The following is a 25,159-nucleotide window of genomic DNA, read 5'->3' as shown; positions in this document are numbered from 1 at the left end:
AAGCTACTGAGTAGGCTTACAATTTTCTACTATCAACACTTAAGCATTTTGTTCAAGGTCAAGGTACCAGTTGGATTTAGTGGCAACACAAATAGAAGCTTGAGGTAAAAGCTTTTGGGAGACGTACGTACCCGCCAGACCTTTCTGGGGACTACAGACCAGGGGCACCAGAGCCCAGGGCCCCTGGGCTCCTTCCCTCCCGTGTGGAGCCCAGCTCAGTGCTGCAGTGCACGGCCGTCCCCACACGGGTTCCCTGCCTCGACGAGAGCACAACCACCTCACCTACAGAGTTCTCGGTTCTGCCGGGCGCACACCCACCTGGTAATGTAGCATAAACGTCTCCATTTGAACGCCCATGAACTTGGCTTTCACCTCAAAGTCTCCAACTTCTTCTGTTGGACTGATTTCAAAGATAACATTTTTAAACCTGTTGAAACATAACATCGTAAGGGTATATTTTTACGTTCTGGGGAACAGTATTCCATGAAATGTAGAAAGGAGAGTGACAATCTTCAAGAGTGAAAAGGGGTATAGAATAAAGGTCCAAGTACTTCTGCGGGTGGAGGAGCGCAGGGCTGCTACTCTACGTGCCACCTGCTCAGAGACCTGGGGAGAGGCCGGCAATCTCTCCCTGCAGCCCTCACACACCACAGAAGAGGAACCACTGAGGAATGCCACGATGGCCTCTGAAGGCATGACGTCATAGGAATTCTTGGCCTTCCCTGTGGCCACTGCTGAAATCTAACGGTAGAAGGATAATCAACAGAAAACTGGCCTGGAAGGAGAGGGATGAAAGGCGTGTGTATCAATGCAGGCATGTTTGAGGATTACCAGAAGTATGTAAGAAAAAGGGGTCAGGACAAAAAGAACCATGACAGGAGGTGCTACAGATATAAATGAACCGAGTGTTGCCAAAGATACACCTGCTACTGCTGAAAATTCTTAAGGTGTCACTCACTCTCAACATGTTACATGCCCAGAAATGTTATGGCAGTGGAAGAAGGTGGGAATGTGTTGTTCCCTGGGTGATCAAAGTACATCAGCCCAGATTTCTAGAACTCAGCTATGGAGCAAACCCGTCTACTAGGAACAGAGCCGAGAATCACGAATGATGCAAAACAGGCCACGGAGAAGCTGTAAGAGAGGACATGAAATCCACACACTGGAACGTGCACATCTTACTCGACAGGAGGTCCTCTGGGGTCATTCCTTAAAGGTACTTCATGTGATAAACAATTTTATTTTAGCCAGTTTGCTTTGTTATTTGGTTCCCAAGCCTATCATAGCAAATTGAAAAGAAGGCAGGCAAAAAAATGGCTGGCATTTGAACAGTAGAAAATAATGACAAAAAGAAGAGAAAAGACAATAAATGTGAGACAAACTTGAAAGGTGCATAAAGTGCTCACATAAAAAAACCTCAAAAACACCAAGGTCCCCAACTGAAAAGCAAGCAGAGAAAATACAAATAAGCCATGATTCACACACACACACACACACTCAACTAGACTCTAAGAAATGTCAAGTTTTAAAATGAGTACTAGGGGCGCCTGATGACTCAGTCAATTGAGCGTCCAACTCTTGATTTCAGCTCAGGTCATGATCCCAGGGTTGTGGGATCCAGCCCCAAGTTGGGCTCTGCTAGGCATGGAGGCTGCTTGGGAGTGTGTCTGTCTGTCTCTCTCTCTGCCTCTCCCCTGCTTGTGCACAGGCTCGCTCTCTCTCTCAAAAAAAGCTCTCTTTAAAAACTTAAAATCGGGCACCTGGGTGGTTCAGTCGGTTAAGCGTCCGACTTCGGCTCAGGTTATGATCTCATGGTTCGTGGGTTCGAGCCCTGCATCAGGCTATGTGGTGACAGCTTAGAGCCTGGAGCCTGCTTTGGAATCTGTCCATCTGTGTGTCTCTCTGTCCCTCCCCTACTCATGCTCTCTCTCTCTCAAAAATAAATGTTTTAGAAAATTAAAAAATAAAATCAGATACTATCTTTTAACTACTGAATTCAAAAACATTGAAAATTATTTTACTATTCAATAATGGCAAAGAAATAGACAACTAAGCGCTTCCATATACAGTTCTGACACTACTGCAGATTCTTTGGCGATATACATATATACATACATGTATATATATATATATAAATTTTTTCATCTGCTATGGAAAATCGTACGGCAGTTCTTCAAAAACTTAAAACTACCATGTGATCCAGCAATCCTGCTTTGGGGTATAGATTCAAAAGGACGGAGAGCAGGATCCCAAAGAGACGTTTACACTTCTATGTTCACAGCAGCATCGTTCGCAGTAGCCAAGAGGTGGAAGCAGCCCACAAGGCCCCCGACGGACGTATAAACACAATGCGGTGCGTATATGTACAGTGGAATTTTATTCAGCCTTAAAAAGAAATCTGTCACACGCCACAACATGGATGAGCCATGAGGTCACTGCGCTAAGTGAAACAAGCCAGTTACGAAAAGACAATGGCTTATACGAGATGCCTGGAGGCGTCGAACACATGAAAACAGGGAGTAGAAGGGTGGTCGTCCAGGGCTGGGGGAGGGGGAAATGGAGAGCTGTTGTCCAGTGGGTATAGTCTCAGTCTGCTAAGATGAAAAGGTTCTGGATAGCTGTTGTACAGCAACGTGAACTACACTACTGAACTACACACTTAAAAACGGTTACGATGGTAAAGTTTAGGTCTTGTACTTTTTATAATAATAACTTAATAATTACACACTTAACTACACACTTAACTACAAGTGTGTTAAACTACACACTTAACACTACTGAACTACACACTTAAAAACGGTTACGATGGTAAAGTTTAGGTCTTGTACTTTTTATAATAATAACTTAATAATTTTAACACTTTGACCAGAAATTCCATTTTTAGACATCATAAAAAAATAATTAGAGGTAAAACCAAAGATTTATATATAAAGAAAGACATACCGCAAGTGTAATAACGTAAAAAGTAAAATCAACTTAAATGTCGTACAGGTGAATGGTTAAATTTCAACTACAATAATGAAACATTGTGTGGCCATTAAAAAGGATGCTTTCAAAGAATGTGAAAATTTCTCAAAATATAATGAGAAAAAAGTTGGATATGTGACTATTTTCACAACATATGTTAAAAAAATAATAGGCAGATAAATAAGTGGGAAGTTAGATAATGCGCTGTGAACAGAGGCACAGAACATACACTAATTACTTCAGTGGCTATCTTTGGCTTGTGAAATGATAAATGCTTTTTTTCTTTTTCTTTATGCTTTAGCAATTTCCGAAGTTCAATAATGAATACATATTACCTTAGGATCAGAAAAATTTTTCTTTTTAAACAAAGTTGTTATTGTTTTAACAGACACAAAATCAGAAAGCTCAGCTATGTACGGTCACAGGGCTGACTGAACAGGTACTCCATAAATGCCTGCTAATGACAGCCAGGCCAGATCCAGGAACCTTGTACAAAGCAAGCTGGCCCTTCCCAGGAAGGAGAATGAGGGGAAGGCCCTGATTCCTAGCCTCAGGTGGAATAAAGTAAACTCCTCTTCTTGTTCTTATTCATTCTTGGTTTAGACACAGGAGAAATACAAAATGTTTTCCTGCTTTAAAGAGGAAAAATTGGGGTGTCTGGGGGACTGTTGGGTTAAGCATCGGGTTCTTGATTTTGGCTCAGGTCGTGATCTCACAGTTCATGGGATTCAGCCCCACGTCGGGCTCTGTGCTGACGGTGCGGAGCCTGCTTGGGGATCCCCCTTCCCAAAATGAGTAAGTAAACATTTAAAAGAAAAAGAAAAGAAAAAAGGTAAAGAGCAAAAAAATTAAGATGGGGCTAACATAAGTAGGTGCAAACATGGCTTGGGGCAAATATTCCACAACAATTTCCCTTCTATGACAGACAAATTAACTCCGAGCATTGGGAACGCTGCCCCCAAATAGATATATAAGTAAATAGAAGATATGAAAACAACCATCCAGAAATAAAGGGAATCAGATGTGATCAATGTAGAGACAAAATCAAGATAGAGAACAGAGTAAAAAATACTCACTGGTTCACTTGCAGGTCCTCAATTTCTAGAAGGACTCCTTTTTCATGGAGTCTGGCTGCTGTGTATTTCAGAGAAATCTTTTTACTCTTCTTTCCTTTCATTTCCCCAGGCTTCTTGGAGACCCTGCAAAAAAAATCACATCACGTCACTTTCTATCAGTAACTACAAGTCTGTTGGTAATTCATGGATTGGAGGCCAGAAAACAGACTTCCCCTACACTAGCCTAAGTAACATACGGATTCTAAAATGGCCAGTAAGTGTTAGGATTAGCCTGAGTAATATTTTTGCAAAACAGTGGAAACATCACTAAATTGCTTGGGCCTTTAATTTAACTGTATTTGAAAACCCATGTAAATTTGACAGGCCGTGTCATCTGTCTAGGTTCCTCTCAACACCTCAGTACCTACAAGTGTGAAGCACTCTAACGCTAGCCTAAAGAAACTGTACTGAACCCCAAAGGAGTCCCTGTAAGGCCCTCAGCTGTGCGGGGAGAAAATAAACATATCTCAGAATAAGTAATTTTATAAAGACTTTAAACCAGTGTAGCAAATACAGAGGAGTGGGAACAAGGAGAAAGAAACGGACCTTAAGACCTTTTCTGGATCGGGACAATCAAGATAAAAGGGATTTTCAAAAGTAAGTGAGGGAAGAATAGAGATCTAGATGAGAACCAGGGATTTGGGACTCCCAAAGGAAGGGTCTCAAGAAATGGGCAGGAACGCTGGTACCGGCATAAAAGGGAGTAACTGCTATGGAAGGAACTACAACACGTACAGAAATTACAACTGTACAATAGAAAGTCAGTAAGTGCTTGAAGAACGATGGGGACACGTCAAAAGGTCACAAGAGCCAGCTTTGCAAGCTGGGTCAGGTGGGTCTGATTTTCACCCCAGCACATCAGCCCTGCCTCACCTCGGTCTTCCAGGGAAGGAAAGAAAGAGACAGCCAGAGGGCAGGGAGAAGAGTAAGCAAGCCAGAGAAGGGAGGCTGGTGTGGCAAAATGTTAAAAACAGGTCAATCTGGGTGAAGGGTGTGTGTTTATTGTTCTGTTCACTCAACCTTTCTTAGGTTTGAAAATTCTTACACTGAAGAGTGAGAAGTACAAAGTAAACCAACCCTACAGATAGAGCCTGCAACTACCACCTCACGCCTCTGGGTTCTCAGTTTCCCTCCCTATAAAATGGGCAGGATGCTGGCTGTGGCCGCGCCAGGAAGGCTGCATCAGATCCTCCCTGACAGCTGGGAAAAAAGCTGGGGTCTGGGATCCTGTCCCCAAGAGGTGTAGAGAGAGACCAGAGGATCGAAATGTCCATCATATTCCTTGAGTGATCTGAAGGCACATGCAGGTTTGGGGAGCAGTAACTAAACTCCTTCCATGATTCTTTCATTTCTAGGGCCACGAAGATATTTTGGAACAAGGGATGCTTAGAAGTAAGCATCCTTGAAATACCCCCTGCGTTATTTATTTACATCACACAACAACAGATGGATCTAGGAAATCATGCCAACAATTAGAAACAAGATAAAAGAATGAGAGCAATAAATAGACCCAGCGTGTTTTAAAGTAAAAACTTCCAAGGTCACTCAAGCTGCCTCTCCTTCCTTCCCCACTGACGGTGATTCTTTACAAAACATACTCACTTGCCCTTGCTGGCCAAGTTATCCAAGCAGGTTTTGATATAGCTTTTGTAGTAATCCACCTGCTCTCCATAGAAAGTGGCCTTCGAGTTCAGGGCAGCGTATGTTTGCTGTAATTTCACCAGCTCGGCCTTCCTCCTCTGTCGATACCTCCGCTGGTTCCGAATATCCTAAGACACAGTTGTTAAAGTCAGGACAATAATGATCAGTATCATACGCTTCTTGAGTCATCCGCACTAGTGCTTAACCCCACTTTGCATGACCACGCTTTAACAGGAAGCAACTGAAGTTCAAAATTTAGTAAAGAAATTCAGATCCCGTCAACTTTTTTCTCCCCTACCTAGAGGTACGGAAATGTGTTACTTTTTTTTTTTTTAAGTTTATTTATTTTGAGAGAGAGAGGGAGAGAATGTTCATGTGTGTATGAGCAGGGGAGGGGCAGAGAGCGAGAGGGAAAGAGAAAATCCTAACCAGACTCCTCACTGTTAGCACAGAGCCCAATGCGAGGCTCGAACTCATGAACTGCGAGATCATGACCTGAGGTGAAATCAAGAGTTGGACACTTTACCGACTGAGCCACCCAGGCGCCTGGGAGATGTGTTACTTTTACAGACTTCCACATTCTTAGAATTTACCTGAGAAGCTGACTTAAACCTCTTAAGTATGTTGGCAGGAGAGGGAAGAAAAGATAATTTTACCGTGTCGATGATCAAGCTCCCCGATGTGCATGGTATTTCTACCAGCAGCAAACACCTACGCGCTCAGCCTACACCAGAGCCCCTTACTTGTGAAGATTCACACAAATCAAGAATTGCATGACCAGCGTGACGTGAATTTATATTTCATAGTAATCATTAAAAAGATCTGGAGGGGGCCGCCTGGGTGGCGCAGTCGGTTAAGCGTCCGACTTCAGCCAGGTCACGATCTCGCGGTCCGTGAGTTCGAGCCCCGCGTCGGGCTCTGGGCTGATGGCTCAGAGCCTGGAGCCTGTTTCCGATTCTGTGTCTCCCTCTCTCTCTGCCCCTCCCCCGTTCATGTTCTGTCTCTCTCTGTCCCAAAAATAAATAAAAAACGTTGAAAAAAGATTAAAAAAAAAAAAGATCTGGAGGAATTCTTTAAGGCCAAAGACAAATTAACACACAGGCAGCTCTAATTAGGGCCTTCTCCCTTTCGATTTAGGCCACGGAGTAAATCATCAAAGGACAGCAAGGTCCTCATGTTGGGAAACTCAGAACCAATTCCCCAGCGGAGAGGACACTAATCTGCCTGTGCCCTGAAGGCATGTTGTCATCTGAACAGCTGCTGTCTCTTCACGAGCTCCCGAGACAGCTTTGTCCACGGCCAGCCCATCACTGCCCCCACAAGCAGTACCCTGGCAATGTCGTTGATCAGCTCCTGATATCTGTTCTTCGGGTCCACCGTCCCAAGCTCCGTTAGCTTCTTCAAACCTGACTGGATCTTCTCCTTCTTCTCCTGAAGAGTGAGGTTGCTGTCTTCCTTTACAAACTGTGACTTTTTCATCTTGTCAGGAGTCTTGGCATCACGAATAGCGCGTCTCTGCATGGCCCTCTGATGTTCTGCTTCCTACAGATACAGAGAAGAAAAAGAAGTTGCTGGCATGTTTACCACACTAATCCCAAACCTGAATTTATACGGCATATCCACACCTGAATTTACATAGCCCTGAAACTCCATTCTGGAAACGGAGGGAACAAACTTGCCCTCTGACAACTGACAGAGAACCTGCACAGAGCACACCTAGAAGAGATCGCGTCGATGAAGTCACACGGTCTCGGAGCGCTTCTTCCCTGGATTCTCACATATGGTTAGGAGATTGGGCTCCAAGTGGCTACAAGATCCCTCGTTTTTTTCCTATCACATTTTGAGACATGGGAGCCATTGAATTTGACTTGAAACACAGCTTCATTCATTGGTGAATGTTAAAAACACACCCATGCAACACCAGCGTTTGGTAAATTCTTGCCGACTCTTTTTGCCACCTCGTTCAGGCTGGATCAGGTTGAAGGCTTCCTTTTGCTTTCAAGCGTGCTACGAATGCCAGTATCTGGAGCAGTCCCTCCGATGATTCTTCTTTCCCAGTCGACATTCAGCGTTTGCCCATTACGTCCCTGCCTGACATGGCTCACGCTGCTGGCCCATTCTTTTGGTGTCTTCCTCCTTCTCTAGCTCCTTGCAGTGTGGCTCTACGGCTCTGCCCTCATGGCCAATTCGCCACCCCTCCTCCGAATCCAGTGCCTTTTCTTAGCTATCACCTTGCTTGTACCCTCCACATTCTCTCCTTGCCCCGGGCACAAGTTTGGTACCTCTGAGTGACCCCTGGTAGTTTCTCTGTGACTGTTCACTCTCAATACTTGAGTGATCGTCCCTATGCTACGGATCCCACATCTTTGTGGCTAAGGTTCTGGTGCTGCATCTTGAACGGTTTGTGCCAGGATGCTCACATTTGGAATGGCTTGTAATTCCTCCCAAACTGGAGCGATCCCCTCTCCAGGTATGCCCTTTTTTGCTAATGTCAAGACCACCCCGCATCACACAACGTGAAGAACATAAACCCTGGCGTAAGAACCTGATCCAAACTGGTTCCGCCACCACAAGCAGATAATCTTGGGCAAGTTATGTGACCTCAAGGGTCTTAGCCTCTTCTGTAAGATAAGGATGAAAAGACTCACCTCACAGGGACAGTGGGAGGAGTAAATGAAAGAACCCAGGTGAAACCACCAAACTACCAGTAGGCTCTCATTGAAGGCTGGTTCCACCTTCCCGACTCGAAACTTCCTTCCAGGTTAAACAAGGTGCAGGTGTTGGTTATGATTCTTTATTGCCCCTCACACACAGCTAGTCAGTAATCAATCACAGCATTGAAAAGCTGAGACTTCATCAAAACAATGGTTTTCAAACAGTCCTATGTGCAGCCTTAAGGGATTCCCGCAGGAACCCAGAGCCCCAGAGGGTGGGGTCCAAGGGCCCCAGCCCTATTCCCGGTGCTGAGTAGCTCCAATTTTTCCTACTTTATACTTGGGCTTCTGAGTAAACTATCGTTTATCGGAAAGAATTCATATGCTCAAAATTTGAAACAAATGGCTTGACCTGTCGCATCTTACAAACACAAAAGAGGGGTCTTAAACACGAAGTGCCCCATCATCCCCTCCCGATGCCGAGCCATCCGCCACCCCCCCACCCCCCCCCCCGCCCCCCAACCACGTGGGCCTGGGAGTCCATCCCGGACCTAGATTACTCAAGTCCTGTTTGCTTGGCTAGCACTGCCTAAGTGATCAGTATCAAATGGTCCCAGGGTGACAAAAGCTCTCTACTCCGTGTCTCTCCAGTGACAAACACGGGCTCTACACGGTTTGTTCTCATGTCTTACTCCTCACCACTCACCCTCACCCACACCTGCATTCTAGGTAAGTCGGTCTGGTCCCATCCTGTCCATCAGGTCACGTCGTGCCTCTGTTTGTGTGGACTCCCTGGCCCAAGAGGCCTCTTCTCTCACGTGCACACCCAGATCCTATCCACGCGTCCCAAGCGTGGCTCCACTTCCACTCCTTCCTCACGGCTTGCTCCTCACTGGCCACTTTCCTCAACTTCTGGCATTTTTATAGCCAACAGCACAGTCGATTTTTAATAGTTTTCTAATTATTCCAGGTATATACACCGCATTTCCCCAAGTAGATCATGAGTTCACTGAGTTTAAGAACCACATTCTGTACTTTTATCTACTAAGGCACTTAACAAAATTCTAAGGATGTAATATTCACTTGATTACTAGGCAGACTCACTGACTCAGCCTCAGTTAAATTAAAACACAAAGCCACACACAAGGCCGCACATACATGCCACGAGCCTTCTGCCCTCAGAGCACCTGCGTGCCAGTTTAGGAGCCAACGACTTTCTGAGCAGGCCCACACCACCACCGCCCTCCAGTCCAGCCCCACGTTGCCAGCCCCTGGCTCCCCCCCTCCTCAACCCTGGCACGCACTCGTCACGGGAGCGTCCGTGTGCCTTGTCGTCGTATGTGAAACCCCTAAGTTTTACCTGTTCGGTGGTGGCTGGGGTTTCTAGGATTTCAGTCAAGGTCTCTCCCGGCTGGAACCGGATGACGTCCACAATTAAACGTTTCGTGCTGAAAGGAGATGGGGGAGGGGTTGAAACGTCACCAAATGTCCTACTTCCTCTCGAATGGCCCTGAGTAGCGGCAGCACACACACCACCTCAGAGAGGTCCCGCTAGGCCGCCGTGAACACAAGGCACCCGAGGCCTCAGGCTTATCTACGTGACAACGACGGCGTGGGTACCAGGGTCAGGATTTCAAAGGTATAAATTTCACTTCAGCGTCTTACTACTGAGGAAATGAGGCAGGTAAGTCCTGTGCCATGTATAATAGATAAGGTGACCAGAATTACGACAGGCTTAAAAGGCCAAGACGATGGTTTCCGGTATGAGCAAGCGGACATGTTCACCAGGGCAAGGTCAAGGGATCACCGCACTATATTTACCTCATTCTTCCCACTTCCAATACTCACTTCAGCAGGATAGTCCGAGCGTCCATTTCTGCATTCTCATCCCCAGGCACATCAAACTTGTTGGTCAGCGTAAGAGACACTTCTGTCTTGGCCAGCACCTCCTTATTGGGGTCATTTAAGTTGCCAGCGCTCTCTCCTGTGGTTTTGGGGGGAGTAGAGAGGATCAGTATAACAAAGGAGGAGATAGCGGAGAGGAGACATGAATACAAAGAAAAGAGAATGTGGGTCTAAGAAGATACTTGAATAAGCCAACACGTACACTGTGGCAAGGATACCTTTGAAAAATAAAAGGAAATGTATGCCAAATGATAAAAGCCAAGGTTCCCTAATAAAATAATTTCATAAATATTTGACAAATCGTTTCAGTAATTATTTTTTAAAAAAACTTTTTTTGATGTTTATTTATTTTTGAAGGAGAGAGAGACAGAGAGTGAAGGGGGAGGGGCAGAGAGAGGGAGACACAGAATCCGAAACAGCCTCCAGGCTCCGAGCCGTCAGCACAGGGCCCGATGCGGGGCCTGAACCCGCAAACCACGAGGTCACGACCTGAGCCAAAATCAGAGGCTTAACCGACTGAGCCACCCAGGCGCCCCTCGTTTCAGTAATTATAATATGGTAATTCCCTCTCAAAATATTCTGCTCATTTCCTTTATAGGACTTATAATTATAGGATTATGTGTATAATATATATTTAAAATTCTCTCTTCCACTAGACTTCAGTTCCTCAAAGACAGGGATCGATCCTATCTGTTTTCTTCCCGAATGTACATTCGGAGCAGGAACAGTACAGAAACGGACGAGGTGGCAATTACAGCACCCCTCCGTCACCCTCCCTGTCACCTTCTGGGCAGTTAGGTCAGAGCTTTACCTATCAGGGACTCGATGGTGGGCACCTCGCCCAGGTCATCCAGCAGCTCGTGGATCGGGTCGTTGTGCTCCGGAGCAATGGCGTCCTGATGGTCTAACAGGAGCTGCGTGGAACACCCAGGAATCAAGTCCATTTACAACATCAGCCCCTCAGCCCTCAGCCTCACCAACAATGCCAAACAGCACAGAAGGGGTCAGATAACAAAGCTCCCACATTCAAAGAACTGACAGGCCAATCCTCAGCAAACTAACCCAAGTAAACTATAACATATAAAGCATCACACGGGCCTCTGCTGAATGACTTATGGATAATGCATGGAAAGGAAATACTGGCACTCTCTTAACCTTGTGGATAGAAGGGACTTAAATGTACCCTGCACAGGAAGAGAGTAACAAACCCCATCGACTTTAATATCCAAAGGCATCAATGTACCGTACAGCCAGTGCAAGTGACTCCCATTCACACTCTTAATGTGTCCAGCAGACAGTACCTCTTAATTCAGAGAAAAGTGCATCAGATCAATGTCGTCATCATCTCACGGACACTCAAGCAAAGCCTTCAAGACGCTATCACCCTCGGGGATGCCCCAGGGATATCACCTGAAATTTCCTTTACGTTTTATGTATTTCCTCATTTCCTGTTCTATATACCCTCAATGGGGAAAGGAATGAATTATAAAACTCTGGGGGGAATAAAAGGAGCACCTAAGGGACGCAGAGGAAAAAGTGGGTATTTTAGATGTTAGAAAAATAACACAGAGGGCCAGGATAAACCAAAGGAACAGCGAACACAGTTTTTTATCAAGTCCCTAGATGGGCGCTCACAATGGAGACTCTGGAGCCCACGTGTGGGGACTGCTTCAGCAGGACTGCGGTGGGGACCAGGAACTCCATTTGTGACTATCAGCCCAGATGACTCTAACGCAGGGGGCCTGGGGCCACTTTAAGACACTCAGTAGATACAGTTAGTATGCAAAGAAAAGAGAAACAAGGAAGACGTGAAGTCAGTAAGATCAAAGGAAGGCGAGTTATCTGGCTCTCCAGAGACGGTAAGCAGCATCTAGGGAAGACAATTAAAATTAAGGACAGAGCGATGAAATTAAGTAATTAAAGAAAAAATACTTACAGTGTGGGTGTTGATGATTTCACCAATGGAAATGTAGATCACTGGTTTGGTGACGGTGACTAAATCAGAATATTCATCCACATTAAACTTATCCTGAAGCTCTGGGACATCACAAGCAGTTTGGAAAAACCGTCTGAAAATAAACGCAAGAGGCAGACCCCCGAGTGACGCATACGTGAGAAGCTGGCGAGAGGACATCCCACAAACCTTTACAACGACAAGTTCAAAGAGAAGCCAGTCAAGGCCGCGGACTGTAGAGAAGCTTGCACACGTCCGCTCACTTCACAGCCTTGGGGCGGGTGGTTTTAACAACTTCTCCCTCCACCCAATTTAATTCCACCCACAAGAACCGCTCAACCATAATTTAAAGCAGTCTGAAAACACCCAAGCTGTTAGGCAAACCAGCTTTATCTCTGAGACGATGCCCTGAACTCACAACTGGCTGTTTAACTTACAAATATTAAAGGCACTCTCCAATTCTTCTCTGAGCGCAAAGTAACCCGTGCCAAATGAGGATTTACTGCTTTTATGTTAAGTGCAGTCTATGTCAGCGGAATACATTTTAACGGCTCAAAACCCTCTTCATCACCTCCAAGGGCTCTGAGCACATCAAACATGTATCCCTCGATATGGCAGAGTCCCGGGGAAGCTAAGTTCTGGTATTTAATCTTGTCCAGACACTCACACAGAGAAACATGCCCACGGGACCCTTCAAGTACCCTGTTCCTTTCCCCCTACCTGAATTTCTGGTAGGACTGGGAGAGATACTCATTAATGATGCTTAAGTGAGCATTATCTCCCAGAAACATCTTGTTGGACGCCGCGTGCTGGAGCATCTTTGCAATGGAGCCAAGGTTCCGGCGTTGGTCTGTGGTAAGCTGGCCTCCTGCCGACAGGTCAATGATGTCAAAGGCATCAGGAGCAACAATGGCTGGATTCATGTATCGATAGTAAAGCAAGTTACCAATAATCTGGGAACAGACGAAGAAGAAAGACGGGTGTTAAAAACCACTCCACCCAGTAAGGCACAAATGATTTTGCTAGCAAAGAAAACCAGAAAAGGCAGGCCTGTAAGGAAAAATAAACACCATGCACACACACACACGCATGCACGCACACACACTCTCTTCCAAGGTCTGAACCTAAAACAACCGAACATCCCTTGGTTGGATGCAGAGAAAAAGAAAATAAGGACAGAACTGACAATCACTACAATGAAAGAGCAGACTCAGAAGGTAAAAACGACAGACTTAAAGTCTATTGCTAAGGGATTTAGGGCATCCTTTGTTCACATATCATGGCAGCAAACAGGTTGCTGTCACCCACGTGCACTACTGCTTATTTTCACGTAGACGGGCTTTCGTTCAGAGAAACTGACAGACATAGCTAACGACCCAGTGAGCACAGTGCAGTCTGCCCAACCCCATCAGCGTCATGCTGCAGACTTCAATGGTGGACAAGTTCATGCCTCTGAAATTAAAGTCACTCAACACACATCTCCTCCACAGAAGGATTCAAGGACAGTCACAGCACTTCCCCTGGAGTTTCATTCAAAGAAAAAAAAATTTTTAATTCACCTGAATAGAAAGTCTAGAATCGAGGCCTCACTGTAGGAAAGCACAGAACTAGGAGAGAGAAGAAAAAAGCGTTCAGATTAAGATGAGGGGAGGTGGGGAAGGAGGAGCACAGCCAAGTAAGAAAGAGTTATCAGTAACAGCCTTAGCAGAAACCATGGTGCTTGCTGCCATTCACCCAGCTACCAGCAGAGGGAGCAATTCTTCAGCGAAAAGACAGGACTTGGAGAAATTCATCTGAAGACAGGAAAATCCACCTTGTCTACTTGTTTGAGGTCTATGTGCCAAACAATAAAGCAACTCTACAGGTACGGAGAGAGGTATCATTTACTATTTACAATTACTTTCAAGAGCTCACAACCGATGGTGAGCTATTGCCAGAAACTATGCTCACGCACTTCCTGAAGGTCTAAGGTTGGGCCTCGTTTTCTAACTTTTACCTCAAAGGACTCCTGAACGGGCAAGGACGGTGCCAGCGTTCAGATTCTTACCTTCAGCAGCTCATCCTCACCGGCATCTGGGAACTTCTCATGTAACGAGTCCTTCAGCACCTTGGCAATGAAGCGCATGCCGTAACTGTGGGATGGACAAAACTTAATGAGAGCAGCTGGGGAGCAGAAGGGCAGTAACACGGGACCTATGTGGGTCAGAACTGATGGCACTCACGGAATCTTGTCCACAGAGCTAATGATGGCTGAGAGGAACTTGTCCGTCACCGCCCGCATGTTCCTGATGGAGTTGTCTAGCCGTGTCTTGACCTCTTCGTGAGCCAAAGCCTGCTCAGGGGTCACATCATAGGGTAGTTTGCTAGGAAAGCAAAAGTCATCCCCAAAAGCGTTAGACCAACAGCCAGGAACAGCCTGAGGCAGGACTGTGTCTTTCATAGACCCAGAGAGATCAGGTTAAGCTGCTCCTGCTCATAGAGCTGATAAATAGTGGGGCCGGAATTTGAACCCAGGTCCTAGCTGTGAACTGAGTGTCTAGAACTATGTGCCATGCACTATGATATGCCCTTAGGGTAAAAAAAAAAAAAAAAAAAAGGGTATGAGACACGACAGCTTCCCAAGTCTCTTAGTTTGGTGGGAGACACACACCAACAGGAAGGGACACCTAAACTCAAGAAAACGGGAGAAAAACTTGTCTTCCAGGAAAGAAGATCAAATGCAAAGCAAAGGAAGAAAAGAAGTGAGCAGGTGAAGAGAGTCCAGGTTGTGGAGGGCGCTGTACATAATATACGTAACACTAAGAGGTCTGCACTCTCCTAGAAGTCACCGAGGGCCATTGAAAGACAGGCGATCTGAATTTGAGGAAGATTTCTCCGACCCACCGTGAAGAATGAATTAAAGATGAACAGTCATTGGGGCGCCTGGGTGGCGCAGTCGGTTAAGCGTCCGACTTCAGCCAGGTCACGATCTCGCGGTCCGTGAGTTCGAGCCCCGCGTAAGGCTCTGGGCTGATGGCTCGGAGCCTGGAGCCTGTTTCCGATTCTGTGTCTCCCTCTCTCTCTGCCCCTCCCCCGTTCATGCTCTGTCTCTCTCTGTCCAAAAATAAATAAAAAACGTTGAAAAAAAATTTAAAAAAAAAAAAAAAAAAAAAAGATGAACAGTCACTGATGAAAGAGATGGGTTAGTGCCACAGCCCGATCAAGAAATCATGAGGTCATGAGCAAGGAGGCAGCAGTGCAGACCAAGGGAACAGATATGAGAGATACTAGGGAGACACAACCAGTGGCACCTGGTGACGTCCTAGGTACTGGTGAAGGAAGTGACAGTTACATATAGGAACTGGAGCCTGAGGAGCTGACAAGATCTCTCAGGGGAGGGCACTGAGTCTGAACAAAGCGGCAGGAAAATAGACGTGCTAGGCTTAACTGGGAAGGACAGGAGGGGCTGAAAGACAAAAGAATGAAATGTGGGAGTCAAGGTTCTGGTGCCGTCAGTGAGGTCAAAGGGTAGTAATGATTGTCCTGGATTATATGGGTGGTCTATATCCAATCCCAAGTGTCCTAACAAGAGAGAGGCAGGGGCAGATTTGGTACACACAGAAGAGGAGGCCACGTGACCGCAGGGGTAGACCACAGCGATCCGTCCGGCCACAAGTCAAGGAAGGCAACAGCCACTGGAAACTGAAGAGACAGGAAACGGATTTCCCACTAGAGCGGCCAGGAGGAGCACACCCCTGCCGACACCATGCTTTCAGCCCACAGATATGGATTTTGGATTTCTGGTCTCCAGAACCGCTAGGGAATGAATACATTTCTGTCATTTTAAGCCACTAAGTTTGTGGTAATTTGTCACAGGAGCAATAACAAACAGATACAAGCATATAGGGATACAACACCATTTGTCAAATTGTGGCTGAATTACAAATATAAATAGACTACCAACAAAAGAATTGAACAAAAAATCAATAAAAAACATTGTGTTTGAAACAACTGGCTATGTGGAATTTATATGAGTATCGTAGGTTTTATTATTTGTAAATTATATGTTCTATACATCTTTTATATCAGTAAAATTTGTAACTTTATGTGCAGATGACATTTATAAAACGTAGTAATGAGCAAACGGAATAAAGGTGCTCAACACAATGAGTGTGGGCAGAGAAGAGAATATTAAATTTCTGAGATTTCAGAGGCGAACACTCCCAAGAGGGGCAAGGTCCCAGCCTGCTACATATTTGGCCGAAGCTCAAGGATCCATGAGACCTGCAGACAGGACGGGCTCCCACTGCACCTTTATACCCCCCAGTTAGCAACAGCACAAAAATATGTTGAAATCAATTTCCATTTTTGGAAAAACAAAATAAGACACCAGTTTCTCCCAGGTACTCACAAGGGAAAAACCCTCAGACATGCCTCGTGGAGCTCTGACCTGAAATGGACTGCCTCCTGCACTGTGAGAAGGGGTAGCTCAGTACCCCCAAGCCAGTGTCCACGGGGCTGTCCTCTAGGGGTGGCCTGAGTGGCAGGCAAAGCTTCCCAGTCCAGTCCTACGGTCGGCCAACCACATTCCAAGATTTGAGCCTCAGGTGCACAGGGTCAAACACAAATGGAGTTTTCATCACACCCAGCAATAACTTGCCTCCTGGTGACAGACTGGCACAGTACTGAGACACAGATCAGGTGCCAAATGATCCCAATAGGGGATAAGCCCTTTCTCGGAGTCAGCAAAGCGTTCGGTTCTCTATCCAGAGTGCACCTTCCTCTCTGCCTGGGGGCCAGGTCCCTGGAAAGTAGCGGCATACCGAGCAGCACCATTCAAAGTGCGAGCTGGTGCCAGTGTACAAATCAGTCCAAGAAGGGAAGGAGCCTGGGCCAGGATATAATCGACACACTGCTCCCCTCACTGAGGAAGTCTGGCTAGGAAAAACACCAGCTGAACTAAACAGTGTGCTGAGAGAGAGCCATAGGTGCTTTCCGGTTTCTGGTCCACAGACCACACTCCGGATAGCGAGGATACAGACAGCCACTCCTCCTAAGCTCCAGAGATCTTTGCACACCATCTAACCTGACTCCACGACCACCAGGAAGAACCACCCTGGACCAAACTGCTCACCCAAACCAGATAAAACCAGAAACATGCTGCCTCTGTGAACTGTACTTTTCCAGCATTACCCACATTCTACTGGCACACCTTTCTTTGGAGGCATTGCTGTTGGTGGTCAAACTACTGCCCCAGCAGAGAAGTCCCCTGAGTTACGTTGATGTAGCTAATCCAGCCCACTCCCAGTACTCCAAGGCAGCCCCACGCCAAGCTCCCCCACTTTAACCAGACCCACTGATCTCCCTCAGATAAGGCGTCCCATCTGACTGCATCTCTAGTCCGGCCAGTGTCCCTTCAGGTCCCAGACCCCCAAGCTCCTTCTACCTCAGAGCGTTCAGACGTGAATACTCTGCAGCCAGCTCTCGGCAAGACTGACACGATCTTAACCTTTAGGCCTCAGCTAAGTGAAATTTCACCTTCTCAGAGAGGCTTTCCCCAACCACTCTACCCAAGTTAGCTCTGTCTTGTACCCTCCATTATAGTTGAATGTAATGTAAAATTCTCAATTTGTGATTTCATTTCTATGTACCTGTCTCTCCCACACAATAACAATGAACAGAGGGCAGAGAGCTTGCCTGTTTCATTCATTATTGTGTGTATGTCTAACACAGTGCCTGGCACATAGCAAGCACTCAGTAAATATTTGCCAAATAAGTGAATCAATTATGAGGTCAACATTTTAAGAAGTTTCTAGGGAAAAACTACTTGAATAATTATCAGTTTATAAATCAAAAGTTAGCTGCTTAAAAAAACAAAATAATGGAAACAAAAGAAAAAGGTGTTATGGTTACCATACCTTGCCTCTCCTGTCTGAGACTCCATCTGATTAACCCAAGATTTGTATATATCCACAGGGTCAGTTTTGATGTTGAGAGATTTGTCATCCATAATCTCCTTCACAACAGGGGCCAAGATCTGTCGTAGGGCGTTCTGGCCCCGGGCACCTCTGTTGAAACTCACAACCATCTTAATAACTGTAGGATTTCCTGTCACGATCTCCTGAATCTGATCTACTTTTGACCTATAAAACATCAAATGCAAATTCATTTTAAAATAATCACAGACTTTATCAATGTAAAGATTGAGTTCCTACTTAGAGACCCCATCTCCTAGAAAAAGAAATAGTTGGAAGGAAAGAGGTATGTGCTCTTTCTCTAGAAACATTTACTGACACTGACCTAAACCCAGGACAGCCTGCTGCTTGCAAACTCAATCATGGGAACATGAACGGGTACTTTTTTAGATAAAAATGTGAAATCTTCATGTTCGGATCAGCTTTTAAAAAATCATATCTTAATATAGAATCATCCAGGGTGCCCAGGTGGCTCAGTCAGTTGAGCATCCGACTTCGGCTCAGGTCATGATATCACGGTTCATGGGTTTGAGCCCCACATTGGGCTCCATGCTGACAGCTCAGAGCCTGGAGCCTACGTGGGATTCTGTGTCTCCCTCTCTGTCTGCCCCTTCCCCACTTGCACTGTTTCTCTCTCTCTCTCAAAAATAAACATTAAAAAAAATTTTTTTTTAATATAGAATCTTCCTAAAATCGCTTTAGCAAATCTTATTCTACCACTTCCTCAAAGCAGCAACACTTTATATTAGTGACTTAAAAAGTAGAACCTTCTCAAGGCGCCTGGGTGGCTCTGTTGGTTAAGCATCTGCCTCTTACTCTTGGTTTCGGCTCAGGTCATGATCTCATGGTTTGTGAGTTGAAACTCTACATCAGGCTCTGTGCTGACAGCGTGGAGCCTGCTTGGGATCCTCTCTCCCTCTTTCTCTCTGCCCTTCTGCTCACACTCTTTCTTTCTCAAAATAAACTTTAAAAAAAAAGCGGGGGTCGGGGGGAGCTTCTCTGGAGTATTTCACACAGATCATAATGTTAACTGAGTTCAAAGCAAAGGTACGGGGAGGCCTGAATCCCAAAGTATGAGTGTGGATGGCAGTGGGACAGGGTTCCATGCCCAGCAGCAGTCTGTTCATACTTGATCTCCTCCTGGAGGGCTGTCTTAAAGAGCCGTAAGAGCAGGTACTCCTCTCGCTGGTTGGACGCATAGTTGTACAGGGTGAAGATTACAGAGTCCATGAACTTGGTGGACTTATTCTGGGGCATCTGAAAGATCAGCTTCGCCAAATAGGTGGGGTTGGTCTGAAATAAAACCAAGAGATAAGTAATCTCTAGATAATATAAAGGCTGACACAAATATTCATGTTCTTTTAAACTTAAAGGTTTAGAGTGTGCATAAGGAACAAAGAAGACAGCCCTTTGCTCACCCCTCAGTGGAAATGAGAAATACTCTGAGATTTATGGCTAAGGTTTTCTTGTGGGAAAGGAAGCCAAAGCCTACAATACCAACTCCAGGAACCACTCACCTGTAATAAATAAAACAGATGTTGATAAGCTTCGAGTTTCTCTCTCTTCTCCTTGCTCAAAGCCTTGAGACCTCCTTTCTGCTTATTTAGCATCATCATATCAGATAACTGTTCTTTATTTTTTTTAGTAAGTTTTTTACTGTGGGAAACCACATCCTGTAAACAAAAACATACATGTAAATCAAAAAACTAAAGCACCCAAAACACTTGCAGGAAGGTCTGCTGCATTGGCAGACGCCATCAACTATTTTAGAATCACGACACTGTACCCTGCTTTCATCACACCAGTCAATCTACTCCTACCTCCACCTCCCTATTAACCTACACCATAGGGGCACCTGGCAGGCTCAGTCAGTAGAGCCTGTGACTCTTGTTCTTGGGGTCGTGAGTTCAAACCCCATGTTGGGTGTGGAGATTACTTAAAATCTTAGAAAAGAAAAGAAAAGAAAAGAAAAAAGAAAAGAAAAGAAAAGAAAAGAAAAGAAAAGAAAAGAAAAGAAAAGAAAAGAACCTGAGCCATAAAAATACCCACTGGCTCAGGAAACCCAACATCTGAGAATTTTTTTTTTTTTTAATGTTTATTTTTAATTTTGAAGGAGAAGGAAACAGAACATGAGCTGGGGCAGGGGGTGGGGGGACAGCGAGAGAAGGGGAGACAGAATCAAAAGCAGGCTTCAGGCTCTGAGCTGTCACACAGAGCCCAACCTGGGACTCAAACCCATGAGCCATAAGATCATGACCTGAGCTGAAGTCGGATGCTTAACCGACTGAGCCACCCAGGCGCCCCTCTGGGAATCTATCTTAAAGGAAAGCATTAAGTACCATAAAAGCTACGTATTCACGGAGACATTAACTGTAAGGTTATCTGTACTACAAACTAGAAAAACAACCTAAATGTCAAATAGCTGTTGCCATTAAAAATATTTATGATGGGGCGCTTGGGTGGCTCAGTTGGTTGAGCATCTGACTTTGACTTAGGTCATGATCTCACAGTTTGTGAGTTTGTGCCCCACACTGGGCTTGCTGCTGTCAGCACAGAGCCCACTTTGGCTCCTCTGCCCCCCTCACTCATTGCCACTCCTTCACTCGCTCTCTCCTCTCCCTCTCTCTCAAAAATAAAACATTTTAAGGGCACCCAGGTGGCTCAGTTGGTTAACCGTCTAACTTTGGCTCAGGTCATGATCTCACAGTTCTTGAGTTCGAGCCCCATGTCGGGCTCTGTGCTGACAGCTCAGATCCTGGAGCCTGTTTCAGATTCTGTGTCTCTGGCTCTCTGCCCCTCCCCCACTCACACTCTCTCCCTCTGTCTCTCTGCCTCTCTCTCTTCCACAAAAATAAACATTAAAAAAATTATTTTAAATAAACATTAAAAAATTATTTATGACTACTTATCACATGGGAAGCACCTTATGCTCTAATATTAAGTGAAAATGTAGGATACAAAATGATTACTGGGTGGTGGAATCACGGGATGGTTTTTATCTTCTTTCCTCTATTTAAATTCTGCTAAAGAATTATTTCATTTCTCATGTAACTTTATTTTTTTTTTATTTTTTTATTTTTAAAAACGTTTTTTTTAATTTATTTTTTGGGGACAGAGAGAGACAGAGCATGAACGGGGGAGGCGCAGAGAGAGAGGGAGACACAGAATCGGAAACAGGCTCCAGGCTCCGAGCCATCAGCCCAGAGCCCGACGCGGGGCTCGAACTCACGGACCGCGAGATTGTGACCTGGCTGAAGTCGGACGCTTAACCGACTGCGCCACCCAGGCGCCCCTCTCATGTAACTTTAAAGAATGTATGGCATTAGCTGAGAAGAAAGCCAGCGCCCACCCCTCTGCAGGTCGGAATTGGGGAGGCAGGGGGGGCAAGGCCATGGATGGCGCTGGGCCTACCTGCAGTGTGATTTTATTCTTCACGAGCAGCCCGATTTTGATATCCATGAGATTGAGGTCATTCTCCAGCTGCTGGTTGGAACGAATGAGGGTAATGACCTCTTCTCGCATCTTCATCAGATCGAGCTCCTCCTGGAAATCCTGGTCACTTTGGTCAAGCAGGTGCACAAATTTTCGGACCACAATCATAGGAGGATCCTCAGCATTGACTGACAGAAAGAAAATACGTGTCAGACACGGGAGAGATTTACCAGCAAAAGTTCTAAATCTTGAGGAAATGTCAGCGTTGTTTGGAAAAAATAACTCTATTCACACTTAAGTTTATTTGTTTATTTGTGAGATGTGCAAGGACAGTCAGCAAGTCCGGTGTTCTTGGTCATGCTACCGCTACGCCATGACAGAGGCTGACACAGCAAGCAACAAAACATCAAGCCACGGGGTTAGCAAAGGGGCTTACGTCACAAGCAGCACCCCACCCCCAAGCCTTGCCTGTAAGACCAGAAAAGAGATCCGTGGAGAATACCCAGAACCCGATGGCTCTCAACCACTGCCTCAACTCTTGTCTGCTGAGCACAGTTACTCACTGAGAGTCTTGTAGTCATCACGAGCTTTGTTTGCCCGAATAAAAGCCTGGATTTTGATAATGTCATTTATCTAAGGAACAAAGAAGAAGAAATTCCTTTGTTCGCCTGTCCACCAACAATGCAGCAAAACTAATTCTATCGGTCCTCACACCGAGGGTACTCACGTGGTCTTGGAAATACTGCAGGCGATCTCTATAGCGCTTTCTGGCCTGGTGCATCCTTGCCAGGGACTGAATCTGTGGAAAAGGGATCCTGGAAATGAGAACAGTCCTTCTTCTCAACCCATATCACTCATGCCCCACACTGAGAATCCCTGTCGGACTACCATACCTTTACAACTTCATCTTTGTGGGCACGCAGGTAAGCTAAGCGATCTTGGTACGCCTTCTTCTGCTTGTATCCCCTCCACTGCGACTGAAACCATCAAACGTTACAGTTGACGTATTACTTCCCAAGGATCAGAGGATGTTAAAATCTCATCTTGATAGATTACCCATGTGTGATTCATGATGAAGCTTTCAACAGGCCCACGCCCTCCAGTGCTGGGGAATGAGGGTGTGGGTCGTGCCTCCGCCGGGACAGCACGCTAACTTCCACGCTCCTAACGTTAGTGCAGCACTTCACACCTTTTAAGGGCACCCCCACAGGTCCCCATACTGGCTCTTTACAACAAATCAGGTGAGGAAGAGAAGTTTTAGTATTCCCATCTACGGACAAGGAAATAAACTTAGCAGGGTTCACCACTACCGGAAATGCTGGGGCCTTAACTCGTAATTCCGAATTCTTCCCAGGACACCATGCTGCCCTGTCACTGTAGTAATACCACAGCTGTTTCCCTCAATACTCAAATCTCACACAAAGGAACAGTGTTAGAAAATAATGAGGTGCCCAAGAACGGCTTTTGGACTGGACCGCTCACCCCTAAAACCACCCAGCACGCTCCGACCGTTCTGACTGTAGCAGTAACAAAGAGGAAATACTTGTCAAAAAAGGGAGAGACCAAGAAGAGGTCACAGGGGCAAAAAGCCCACTTGATCTCAAGAGTGGACCACTCATTACCCCTGCTCTAGAAGCCCACTTGCCATCTGTATAACAGACGCTGGGATACCTGAATGCAGGTGATGGCAGGGATTTGTTTCTTCAGGAAATTCATCCTGGATCGGAATTCCTGTCGAACCAAGTACCCGCGGCAACAAGCCTGCAGCTTGGTGATCAAGCCTTCGTTGGCTAGCCAAAGCTGTTCTCGGTTGTATGCAGCAGTCACCCCAGAGATGGAGCTCTGAAAAACATTTGGTCACAGGGGAAGACATACATAGGAGAAAATGGACACAAACTCTCATCCACAGCGTACACGCCAACCCTCATGGCTTTCTAAGTCTGTCCTAGATTTTTAAGTGGCAGTGGGAACGAAAGGCCGAGCTGTTCTCCCATCCAAAAAATAAAAGTCACAAACATATGATATTGCTTCCTCCTATGTGATCTCCTTCACTCACTCACCCACTCGGCACTGACTGCCGGAAACTGTGCTTGCTAACAAGAGGACGGAGTGCAGGTGCTAACACAGGGCTGGGTACCAAGTCCCAGCGGCCCCTGGAATGCCAGAGCAGAGGAAGGACACCAGGGGAATGCCCGGATTGCAAATGGTCTAGAAAGGTAGCCTGGAGTGTATGGACTGTGACCACGAGTAGAGAACCAGCAAACTTTCAAAAGAGGAATAAAGCCATCAGACTTGTAAAAAATATTTATTTCAGTAAACTCTACACCCAATGTGGGGCTCAAATTCATGACCCCCAGATAAAGAGCCGTGTGCTCTTCCGACTGAGCCAGCCTGGCGCCCCCATCAGACTTATTTTTAGACAAGCAGCATTGTTATCAGAGGAGCTGGCAGGGCCGCGTGAGCAGGTGACTGAGGACGCTGCTGCTGCGATGCAAGTGAGAGGTGGCCCGGCTCTGAGTGGGGGCAGCAGCAGCAGGAACGATGAGGACACCTGGTGACCTGCCTAATCCACGTTCCCCTTCTCCTTGATCTTAGAGCCTCGGCATGTTTTCTCTGGCCAACAACATGTGCAGCTAAAAGACAACACGAGCTGGGGGTGTAGGCAGTGCATGTGGTGTTAGCAGCAGTCTGTGAAGACCTTTGGAAAAGTTCCTTAAGAGAGAGACAGAGAGGGGCACCTCGATGGCTCAGCCAGTTAAGCGTCTAACTTCGGCTCAGGTCACGACCTGGCAGTCCGTGAGTTGGAGCCCCGCGTCGGGCTCTGTGCTGACAGCTTGGAGCCTGGAGCCTCCTTCGAATTCTGTGTTCCCCTCTCTCTCTGCCCCTCCCCTGCTTGTGCTTGCTCGCTCTCTCAAAAATAAACATTAAAAAAAAGAGAGACAGACGGACAGCTGGCATCAGGCCTTTTTTGCTCTCTCTCCCTTCCTACTTCCTGCCTGAACTGGTAACTGGATGGCTGGAGCTCCAAGCCATCATTCCAGATGACAGGGTCCTTGAGAGTGGAAACCACGTGCTGAGAATGACAGAGGAGAAAGACAGACCCTGGGAACAGGTGGCATCCTGGAGCCGCCACACCTTTGCTGGACTACCTGACTCCAGAATTATTTTATGTGAGAAAAAAAAACACTTTTTGGTTTTTTTTTTTAAAGATTTTTTATTTTGGGGGCACCCGAGTGGCTCTGTCGGTTGAGCGTCTGACTTTGGCTCAGGTCATGATCTCATGGTTCGTGAGTTCAAGCCCTGCATCAGGTTGTCTGCTGTCAGCACAGAGCCCACTGTGGATCCTCTGTCCCCCTCTTCTCTGTGCCTCCCCTGCTCATTCTTCCTCTCTCTCAAAAAAATTTTTAAACATAAACATTAAAGACTTTTTTATTTTTAAGTAACCTCTACACCCAACGCAGGGCTCAAACTCACAACCCGGAGATCAAGAGTCACACACTCTTCCGACTGAGCCAGCCAGGTACCCCTAAAATATAC

The 25,159-nt window shown here is 46.0% G+C and overlaps 1 protein-coding gene across 1 annotated transcript in view; it reads right to left on the bottom strand.

The window, feature by feature from the left end:
• Positions 1-25,159, bottom strand: part of IQGAP1 (IQ motif containing GTPase activating protein 1) — a 103,990-nt gene that overhangs the window by 4,142 nt on the left and 74,689 nt on the right. The window contains exons 19-37 of the mRNA XM_058736496.1: positions 23,294-23,464; positions 22,516-22,599; positions 22,350-22,421; positions 22,186-22,255; positions 21,602-21,810; positions 19,708-19,863; positions 19,320-19,483; positions 18,134-18,358; positions 14,459-14,599; positions 14,284-14,368; positions 12,957-13,189; positions 12,219-12,351; positions 11,094-11,196; positions 10,226-10,361; positions 9,738-9,825; positions 7,053-7,265; positions 5,685-5,851; positions 4,044-4,166; positions 319-427 (exon numbers count right to left, since the gene is read on the bottom strand). Of these exons, the coding sequence (XP_058592479.1) occupies positions 319-427; positions 4,044-4,166; positions 5,685-5,851; positions 7,053-7,265; positions 9,738-9,825; positions 10,226-10,361; positions 11,094-11,196; positions 12,219-12,351; positions 12,957-13,189; positions 14,284-14,368; positions 14,459-14,599; positions 18,134-18,358; positions 19,320-19,483; positions 19,708-19,863; positions 21,602-21,810; positions 22,186-22,255; positions 22,350-22,421; positions 22,516-22,599; positions 23,294-23,464 (2,682 nt within the window). The remainder of the gene's footprint in view (positions 1-318; positions 428-4,043; positions 4,167-5,684; positions 5,852-7,052; positions 7,266-9,737; positions 9,826-10,225; positions 10,362-11,093; positions 11,197-12,218; positions 12,352-12,956; positions 13,190-14,283; positions 14,369-14,458; positions 14,600-18,133; positions 18,359-19,319; positions 19,484-19,707; positions 19,864-21,601; positions 21,811-22,185; positions 22,256-22,349; positions 22,422-22,515; positions 22,600-23,293; positions 23,465-25,159) is intronic.

Source organism: Neofelis nebulosa, chromosome 7 (genome assembly GCF_028018385.1).
Source record: "Neofelis nebulosa isolate mNeoNeb1 chromosome 7, mNeoNeb1.pri, whole genome shotgun sequence".
NCBI classification, from domain to species: domain Eukaryota; kingdom Metazoa; phylum Chordata; class Mammalia; order Carnivora; family Felidae; genus Neofelis; species Neofelis nebulosa.
This window is presented reverse-complemented; position numbering and strand designations above follow the sequence as displayed.